This window comes from Centrocercus urophasianus, unplaced genomic scaffold (assembly GCF_019232065.1).
Source record: "Centrocercus urophasianus isolate 14NV4802_14NV808 unplaced genomic scaffold, USGS_Curo_1.0 seq_19, whole genome shotgun sequence".
In the NCBI taxonomy this organism is placed as follows: domain Eukaryota; kingdom Metazoa; phylum Chordata; class Aves; order Galliformes; family Phasianidae; genus Centrocercus; species Centrocercus urophasianus.
Genome location: NW_024884744.1, coordinates 10,588,179 through 10,598,685, shown reverse-complemented (window position 1 = coordinate 10,598,685; position 10,507 = coordinate 10,588,179). Strand labels below are relative to the sequence as shown.

The 10,507-nt window shown below is 44.5% G+C and overlaps 1 protein-coding gene across 1 annotated transcript in view; it reads left to right on the top strand.

Annotated features, from left to right (window-relative positions):
- Window positions 1-9,909, top strand: part of MB21D2 (Mab-21 domain containing 2) — a 48,704-nt gene extending 38,795 nt beyond the window's left edge. Inside the window, exon 2 of the mRNA XM_042821048.1 lies at window positions 8,467-9,909. Coding sequence (XP_042676982.1) covers window positions 8,467-9,731 — 1,265 coding nt within the window. The 3' untranslated portion in view covers window positions 9,732-9,909. The remainder of the gene's footprint in view (window positions 1-8,466) is intronic.
- The last annotated feature ends 598 nt before the right edge of the window (window positions 9,910-10,507 follow it).

Below are 10,507 nucleotides of genomic sequence, written 5' to 3'. Positions count from 1 at the left end.
AGGAGAGCTTCCTGGGGCCTCGGGTCTGCAAGGGGAAGCAGGTCCTTCCTCTGTACTGTTCAGGGCTGCAAAGAGATATGACATTCCCTCTGCCAAACCCTTCCCAGAATGCAGCCAGAAACAAACAAGTAGGATTGTGCTCAGATGTTCTGTAGGCATCAGCTGTGCGGCAGCTTTGTCTGACTCCAGGGACAAGCATCCTTGTTAAAGAGCCAGCTTGCACCCTCGTGTTTCTGCCTTCAGCCTTGTGCGATTAATTCTATTGACTGTGTTAGCAAATTTAAGAGGTCTATAATCTCCTTTGTTTGTCCATTAATCGTGGGCCGGGGGGCCAGCTGCCAGTGGGAAGCCTGCAAGGACAGCATTAGTTTTTGCTTTCTGTGTAGCAGGATGGGAAGGATGCAGGCAGTATCCGTTCCTGTTGTGTTGGCTGGGAAGTGCTTTCATGCAAAGGGTAGCAAACCTTGTGATACGTCCATGGGGGAATTTCACAAAGTATTTTCACAGTAGCATTTGTGAAATATATGTGAGATACTGTAAAATATAGGTGAGATCTCTAGCTACTTTCACATGAAAAGGTCAGCGTTCTCCGTGTACTTGACTTCTGAGGATAAGTTCCTTATCAGCACTGTGAACAAAGCTTTGTAGCATTTACAGATACATTAGGGAATTTGTGGATTAAAATTAAAATGTTGAACTGTGTAGGAGAATAAGGAATATGGTTTAATTTTGAGAGAAGCAACAGTTCTTCTAGGACAAAATATAGATACAGTCTTTTTCCTTGAAGCTTACTACTGGAGTAATGTGGAGAGTGTAAACAGCATTTATTTTCCTTGCATTTTCAGGGGAAATCTAAGTGGAACAACTGAAAGTATAAGAATCTTTGGTTTGAATTTGGAAAGCGAGCTGCCTTTCTTCTGTTTTCCTTGCAAAAAATGCCTGAAGAAGATGATATTTAAGGATCTCACTGGTATTGTGCGAGCTGCCTTCATGAATGTTTGAACTGAGGAAACAGCCTCCTAAAACTGGGGGGGTTGGTGAATGGGATCCCACTCCACTGAGCTGGTCAGAGACACCTGGCTGAAGCAGCCCTGACAGGAGGTGGTTTCTGAAGGATTTGCTTTGATTGTCATCAGCTTCCCACTTTTGCTCCAATTTTCCCAGCTTCTGGGCTTCCTGGACTGGCTGTGCTGCTAAGAGATCCTTGCCAGCGGCTCAGATGTATTTGGCTTGTCTGTCTTGTTTCCCACTTTTGGTTAAAAGTTGTGTAAAAGGAGCCAGGCCAGGGATGGATTCATGGAGTCCAGGGGCTGCACAGTGGATTTGGTTCATGTCTTCTCCACCAGCTTCCTCTGGAGGGCTTTTGAAGGCATCTGCTTTCCATCTGCACTTGGAGGAAGGAGCTCCGCTCTGCCCTGAGTTTTTTTAGGGGCTGTGTGATTTCCTGGAGTCCTCCTTTGTTTCCCCCTCTACTGACCTATCCCATGGTGTACAGCTAAATAGATCTAATGAAAATTATTGAAAGGAGCGCAGTTGTGATCATGTCACTTTCCCCAGGAGCTAAATGTGATGGATTTCAAGAGAGAATCCAGAACAGCAGATTAAATTACAGCTGTGGTTATCTGTCCACCTTTTTATGGCTACTTGTTGATGTGCACACCCCATATGTAAGTTCTAGATTGGCTGTGTAATTACTGAAGAGTTTTTGAGTCAAGGACAAACCTGATGCTCTGTGACAAGGTAGAGCTGTGGTTACAGAAAAGCAGGCACTGAGGATGGGCAACATTGATTCAGGCTCAGTTCATAAGGAATGGTGCTGTGATCTCAGTGCATTTGTGGTGGAGGCTCTTGCGTTATTTACAGGACATGAGGGTGTGATGGCATTTCTCTGGGTGTAGCCCACTGCCTGGCACCAGCGTGTAAAGTGTTGTGGAAACTTAGCCTGCTCAGGACAGGCAATCAAATACCAGACAGCAACTAAGAAAAGCATCCCAGAGGAACCTAAAGTGCTTTTGCAGCCTTGGAGTCAAGTTCTGCTCGACCTGTACGCATGCTGCTCTTAGTGGTTTGCACACCAGGTTAGGCAGGGAGGGCCCTGCTGGTGGCCAGAGCCACGTGTCATCAGCTGGCAGCTGAATGGTGGGGAGAAGTGCTTCATTGTGTTGAACAAACCGGTGGTGGAGTGTGGCTGCTGTAGCAACTAGGACTGCCATGGTGCCCAGAGGACTGTGAAGACATGCACTGTGAAGACTCCTTTCCATGTAGTGTGTGGTGCTGGCCACCTCATTTCACATAGGGTGTGGCAACACCAGGTGCTGACGAAGACAATTGGTGTTTGAAGTGTGAGTAAGCTGTCATTTTGGATGTAGAGAAAACTGACTGACTCAGCCTTGTAAAATCATGACTGAACTGTGGAAGGTGCTGTGGTTAGGTCAGTTTCTCCATTTCCTACCAAGCTGACAAAAGGAAATACATTTTGACACAACGTACTTTGTGAAACACAGTGCTGCAAGGCACTGACTGTACCAAAAACACAAATGATAAGGAAAGCAGTGAGAGACATCCCTAGCAGGCAAGTCCGTCAGGGTGCTAAAGGTGCCAATGCTTCCTCTGCCTTGGGAAAACCCAAGTCCATCCTGTTCTTTCTTCCTTTTCTTTGTCAACTGCTCTCAAACTTTGTCACTCAGATTCTTCAGACCCTAAAGCACCTCTTTAACTTGTGGTTTAATTATTTGCTGGGTTTTCAGCTTGCAAACGCTTTGATCACAGGTTAATGTGAATCTGTGGTAAGATCACTGAATAAGCAGAATGACAGGCTGGAAACCTGACATTGTTTTATAGTCTTTTAAACTCTGCAGTATCCAAAGAAGAGTTGCACAGAGATTTAGGGGCTTCCTCTGAAAGTGCCAGATCAGCTCCAGGATCTGTCTAGCTTCTGGTTTTGGTGCAAGGGTGGGTTTGGATGTTTGTGATGATGCATTTTCCACCTATCTGCATTGGCATACAGGATTTCAGCTGGCTGGGTGGCTCCCACAACAGCACGTGGGTGCTGGAAAAAAAAAACTGGGACACTATTTTTAAGATTGCTTTTAAAGGACACTCCGGAGAAAAAGAAGTGACTTTTATAAGGGGGTGCTCAGCCCCTGCAGTGTGTTCTGTCACCATATCACAAGATTTCTAAAAGGAGCAGAATCAGTAGGACACTGGCATATCAGTCTGCAAAGAGCAGCTTCCTTTGCTTACCCCCCGTGTTTGACTAAACTGGCATCACACGGCTCGGTCTCCCCACTTCCCTCCCACCCTCTGTCTGCTTCCGCCAGCAGTCCTCTCAAAATGTGCTTTGTAACTCAAGGCTCTCCTAAAGGGCTGACTCTTTCAGTTCTGTGTAACAAAAACTTGTGCTGCTCAGAAATAGATTTGCATCTAGCAAGAAGAATCAATGCAACCCAGCTGGCCTCCAGTTTCTGTCTTAAAGAAGCCCCTAAAATTCAACACACGTCACATGGCCATAGCTGGGGGACCTCTGCAGGGAGCTTTCCTTTGAACAACGTTCCTTTTCTGCAGGATCTGCTGTTTGCAGCAGAATTGTCAAGAAACCACAGAGTGCCTATCTAGTGTATTTACTAAAAATGACAAAAGCTTTTAGTTTTCAACCAGCCTGGGGTGTCTTGGTATTTCTTTCAGCAGCTAAGGGTAAGAACTGCCTGTCCGAAGTGAAGTTATCCTGAGATTTATCTCAGATTTACAAATCAGTTCTCTTCCAATAATACCTGATGTGCATTTAGTGCTGTCTGAGCATTCCCAAAAACTTTCTGAGCATCCAGGAGGTCAAACTTCCTTAGCTTTTGGGTCTAAGGAAGGTAATGATTTTATACAGAAAAATTTGGCATGCTCAAGGTTAACCACGCAGCTGTGTAGAACAGGGAGGGAAGAGGCCTGATTCTGCTGGGTCTTTTGGTCAAATTACCAGGAGAAAGAAGGGAGGCAATGTGGTGTATGCGGGGGATCTCTAGTTCTCTCTGTAGAAGGACAAATCCCATATGCCAAGGGAACAGGCACCTAACATAGTGTTTTATGGACATCATAATGGGAGGAATGAGTACTATCTCCACCTTCCTGAGCTCCCTGCCTGCCTGCGGATGCTCAGCTCTGCTTTCTCACAAAGCACGGCTTATTTCCCAGCAACATATTTCTACATATCTTGGAAAACACTCTGGAGTTGGGGCATATGGTTCCACAGAGCAAACTGCCCTACAAGGGACATATGCTTCCTCTGGCTTGAAGTGCTAATCAAATGAGGGCAAATAAGATCTACTGGATCAAAAGCAATTCCCAGCATTTCTGGATCCTCAGAGACTGAGTGCTTTCTGGAACCCCTCTGGAGAGCTTTCTTGTGTGAGAGTTCACTGGGGCCAGTCTACCAAGGAGTTTAAACATACAGCCCTTTTGATATCAGTGGGGACTTAGGCTGATTTCTTTAATAGGGAGAATGTAGCTATGTTTCTTCCCAGGTGCTGTCTGATGCTTGCTTTCTTTTTCTTTCAATCTGATTACCAAAAAGGCTGCTTAAGACAATAGGCAGATTTGTGCAATGCTGGCTGCAAGTAGCAGGAGACCTCTGCTAGAGCACAGGGTAATGGCTTGGAGAGGGCATGTTCAAATGCAAGGTCAACCAATGAGTAGTGCCAAAGCACATCATTGCTATTGATTGAGGAAACGAGTACCCATCCACTTTGCTTTGTGGAGATCAAGTTACTGCAAAATGAACAGGGAAAGGAAGGTATCAATGATTTAAAAAAAAAAAAAAAAAAAAGAGCTCAGGTGTTGGATTTCTAGAGAAAATCTCAACTTCTGTAGGCTGGGAGCAATCAATTTTGTCCAGTTCTTCCTTACCTGTATTCTGTCCATGTACACATGATGAGGTTGGAACTATGTGGTCTGTAAGATCCTCTTCCAAACTAAGCTATTGTATGATTCTGAGTATGTAAAGCGTCCAAGTATCTCAGTTCTTTCAGTCCTTCACAGACTGCACCCTGGACCTGAGCCAAACCCACACCACCTTGTCCCTGTGCATGTGTTGCAGGAGGGACTGTCTAACTTGTGTTCTCCACAGCTTATGGGGAGCATTCAGGCTATACAGGAGGAGCAGGCGATGTAGGGGGCAAGGAAGACGATGTAGGCTGTGTACTGTTTGAACTAGCAATGATTGCATATATATATGCATATTGGGAAGGAAGCTATCGAGAAGGAACCCAGAGAAGGAAATGCATATGTTAGAAAAAAGTTTTTGCCTATTTTTTTTCTTTTCTTGGGGTGAGTTTCTCCAAAGACAGATCTGTTCCTTCTTATTTACACAACACTGGGCATGAAATAGCAGCAGATCCCAGAAGGTGCTGCAATGGCTATGAAATCAGTTCATCTGAAATTCTGCAGTGCATGGAGAGCATCTTTGTGTGGCTTTTTTTCCACAAACAGATTAACCTCTGTCACATATGCATCAGAGTCCCAGATCGTTCAAAGACGCATCCTAAATCTGGGTGTAACGTAAAGCTAAAATCTCTCTCCGTCTTTTCTTCTTCCCTTTGTATCGTAATGCTTGGAAAGGAAGTAAATCCTGCTTTCCTGCTTCTGAAAGAAGGATGAAGGGAACTCATTTGCTCATCTGCACTACTCTGAATTGGCTGATTAATAAACTAACCAGCAAGCTTGGACTACAGTTACTCCTCCTTATTTTCATACTCCTTGCCTTCCTCGTGGTTGTACGCATAGTTACTCAGTTGTGTGTTATACGCATAGTTACTCAGTTGTGTGTTATGATGACAAGTTTTGTATCTTGGGAAGGTCTTAAATTAATCACCCAGCTAAGAAAATGAACACAGATTTCTTACATAGCAAAGTGCCGGCTTTGCTGAGGACTTTTTCAAAAGAGCATCATACAAGGGATGGTTGCAAACTGCATGTTTTGCCTGGTAGCAGCAAGAGTTGTCTTAAATGTCTGTGAATCTACTCTGATGCCACAAGAGTAGGTGGGTAATTCTACTAAAATAAAAAAAGTTTGATCCTATGAATACTGGGTTCAGTCTTTACAGACAACTTTATTGGGCATCTACAAAATTCACAAGATTATCTGTAACCCCTTCTAACTTCTGGCATGGAGACAGGAAGATGAAAACCCAAAGGGCCTGCTGATGCTCTTAACTTAAGGACTTATGTGAGCTACCAGTCTTGATGTTTTTCTACATATTTTCTATGTGTTTGCATTTGTGTACCTGTTTCTGCTGTGTGTGCATGTGATTCTCTCAGCTTACTCTTGGGTTGTTGGAACTTGAGAGGAAAACTTCGTGGCAAGACATTGTATGCCATACAGTGCTGGCTAATGGGATTCTTTGAAATCCTTTCACATATCAAATAGATTTGTAAGTAATGGAGTCAGGCTGAACATACTGCAAACCCCAAAAGCCTTGTTGAATCCTGAATTTGGCTGTCCCAACTATTTATAGAACACTCTATGCTTATTCTAAATATATTTTCCTCAAGGGACCCCATCTCAACTCCTTGCTCCACAGCCCAAATTGGATCAGCAATGCTGCTGCGATCTGTTAGCAAAAATTCCTTCTCTAGTTCTCTGTCAGAGTTGCTGATGTTCCTGGGGCAGACCTTGAAATGCTGTGACAGGCAGCGCTCAGGGTTTTGGATTTAAACTCTGCAGCCATCCAGGAAGAGATTTTGATGATGTATGAGACCACTTCCTGTAGCCACTGCTTGACTGTTTTTATGTTCCTCCTTTGCTGGTAGGTCAAGACTACAAGGGTTGAAAACCCTAAAGCAGTACTTGCACTGGGCCAAGGTCGGGATTTAAAGGCAGTGAGTGTGTCAGTGCTGTCACCAGAAATCTCTAGAAGTCATGTCAATTTAGGTACCCTTTAAAAATCCTGTTATTCTTGGTGCAAGGAAGAAGTGACTGCTGCTTACTTGGCCTGTGTGCTCCTTAGGGTAACATTGCATCTAAGCCTCAGAAAATGTCTTTGTGGTTGACGGAGACTCTTCTTGGTAATCTTCCTTAAATGGTGGATGGGGCAGCGTGTGGCAAGATCACAAAATGGGATTTTGTGCTTGGGACTTAGCAGGAGGAGTTCCTTAGCACGCCTCCAGAGCAGTTTCCTTCTCTTGCAGCCTCTGGAGCTGCATGAAATTAAATGGGTTACATCCTTACCTGTCTGGCAGGAAAATCACCCCAACTCAGTGCAACAAAATGGACATGGTCTCTTGCTCTGGAGAACAATAGAACAGGTGGAATATATTTTACAAGGTCATTCACATGGAGGATTTCACAGTAACCTCAAATATTGCCACAAGATGCATTCCCCTGCACACATAGGCCTTTCTTTGTGGTCTCCTCAGCTCTCCCAAGGATGGGTGCATTTCACTATGGTGAAATGTGTCTGCCTCCTGGGCTGACAGTTGGGTGGGCAGCTTGCCTCACTATGCTTCTGGCTAGTTATTCCCACTAATGTGTATCTAAACTTGATTTCCTTGTAATGTATGGTCAATTTTAAGCCTAATTTGAACGTTGAATGATGTGGTAATGTCTCAGCTGCTGCATGGAGTTTCTCCTTATTCTGCTGTTTCTGTTCTGTGAACAGAGTACAGTGGTATATATAGCACAGAGTGAAAAACTGGCTTTGTGCAACTGATACGGGCAGTGCAGGGTAAGGGGAAAGTGCCTGGTTTTCATGATGAAAATAGAAATCTGTCTTCATGTCTGTACTCTGGGAAGCTGATCAGATGTATTACGGAGTGATACTGTCACCACAGCTTGAAGAACTAATTTCAGAGCTGGCTTCTATCCTTCCTGGTAGTTTAATATCCATTTTCCTATAAGAGGAGGACGTACTGCCTCTGTTCACACTGCCTTGCTAATCACAGAATTGTAAAGTCTGACCTGCTTGAACTAATGCTCTGTAGCTACCCATTCACTCACGTGCAGACCAGCCCCCTGATGCCCATTTTCTGCTATTTTCTTATACTACAGAGATAATAGGAACGGTGAGTCAATTAATTCCATGAATTTCTCTTTTCTTTTTGAAGTGTTTGTCTACCGTGGAAATTAGGAACATATGCTAAAATACTGGCTTAGAGAATACTTGAGAAGTTAAGCTTAGTCCTCAAAGTAGCCTTGCTATGTTTTGCTGGAGGCGCTTGATTTTCTCCATTGCCACCAGTGTGATGTTTAGAACAGACCACACTCGTTCCCAGGAGTGCAGGGAAGTGCTGCTCTGAGTCAGGTGGGACTGAAATTGGGCTGGTGCTGGAACTGGTGTGCATTATATGTTGCACTGACAGCAATGAATACCCCTGCCTGTTTTTTTTCCTGCTGGGCAGGAAATGGGTTATAGATCTGTTTAAATCCTTTATCCCAAATCCGTTTGCCTTCTCATCAATGGATTCTCTTTCTCTCTTCTGCAGGCATGGTTCAGAAACTTGACCAGAAGCTTCCTGTAGCCAATGAGTACCTGCTCCTTTCAGGTGGTGTGCGGGAAGGCGTGGTGGACATTGATCTTGATGAGCTGAATGTTTATGCGCGAGGCACAGACTATGACATGGACTTCACCCTGCTGGTGCCTGCACTGAAGCTGCATGACCGCAACCAACCGGTGACTCTGGACATGCGCCACTCGGCGCTGTGCCACTCCTGGCTGAGCCTGCGGCTGTTTGATGAAGGAACTATCAGCAAATGGAAGGATTGCTGCACCATTGTGGACCATATCAACGGAGCTACCAATTACTTCTTCTCTCCAACTAAAGTTGCGGACTGGTTCTATGACTCCATTAGCATTGTCCTCTCTGAGATCCAGAAGAAGCCTCAGCGAGGGATGCCAAAGGTGGAGAAGGTAGAAAAGAATGGGACGATCATATCCATCATCTTGGGAGTGGGCAGCAGCCGAATGCTGTATGACATTGTTCCTGTGGTGTCCTTCAAAGGCTGGCCAGCTGTGGCCCAGAGCTGGCTAATGGAGAACCACTTCTGGGATGGAAAAATCACAGAGGAGGAAGTCATAAGTGGGTTTTACTTGGTGCCTGCGTGTTCCTACAAGGGGAAAAAGGACAATGAATGGAGGCTGTCATTTGCCAGAAGTGAAGTTCAGCTGAAAAAGTGCATCTCCAGCAGCCTCATGCAAGCCTATCAAGCCTGCAAAGCTATCATCATCAAATTGCTGTCCCGCCCCAAAGCCATTAGTCCATATCACTTGCGGAGCATGATGCTATGGGCTTGTGACAGGCTACCAGCCAACTACTTGGCCCAGGAAGACTATGCCGCCCACTTCCTCCTGGGTCTTATTGATGATCTCCAGCACTGCTTGGTCAACAAGATGTGTCCTAACTACTTCATCCCCCAGTGCAACATGCTGGAGCACCTCTCTGAAGAAACCGTCATGCTGCACGCACGGAAGCTGTCCTCAGTCCGCTCAGACCCCGCTGAACACCTCCGAACTGCCATTGAACACGTCAAAGCAGCCAACCGGCTAACGCTAGAACTCCAACGGCGAGGCAGCACCACCAGCATCCCCTCGCCACAGTCAGATGGAGGGGACACCAACCAGCCTGATGACCGACTAGCCAAAAAGTTGCAACAGCTAGTGACTGAGAACCCAGGGAAGTCCATCTCCGTCTTCATTAACCCAGATGATGTCACAAGGCCCCACTTCAGAATCGATGATAAATTTTTCTGAGCTTTCGTCAATGTTTTTGGGGATTTTTTCTTCTGTTTCATTATTTTGAAATACTTACAGCGTGCAGGTTTTTTCAGTTGTTTTTTCCTTGATGACTTAGTCTCTTGTTTTTTACATATCCAGCATAGATTGGATCTGTTGAGAACAATCTGAATAAATTATAATTCCTGGTTCTGCAGGACAGTGCAGATTTTGAAATAGTACATTACAATTTCATATGCTGCTTTGTTGTTTTTTTTTTTTCTGTTGTTGTTTTTTTTTTGAGGCATCCATCTGCATTTGTGAGTAGTTTCTAAAGGAGACCATACACTATAGGCATACATACCAGTGTTAGACAGATTTTTTTTTTTTTTCAAGCTTCCAGAATTTCTGTATACTGTTGGACCCCTGAAAGGGAGAACTCACTTTCTGCTGTGTAGGAAATTCACTTTTTATTTTTTTTTCTCCATGAGCTTCCATCACCCTAAAGAAATGAGAGAGACTTTGGGTTGGAAAGCACTATTGGTAATTTGATGAGGCCAAATCTAGCGGGCTGAAGCCCAGTTCATCTGTTCTTCACACTTTTCCTACCTGGGGAGAACGCTGACTTTAGAGATGTTGATGGTTTTGGGAGGAAGAGTTGTTTCTGTTTTGATCTACTTTTTGAATGTAATTGTTCATAATTGGACCTTGTGTAGTCCAGAGGGTTGTTTCTGCTGCTTTCCCGTGCGGAATAAGGTTATGGAATGTTAGTTTTAGTGTGTGTAATTATTCAAAGCCTTATTTAAATTCTATTA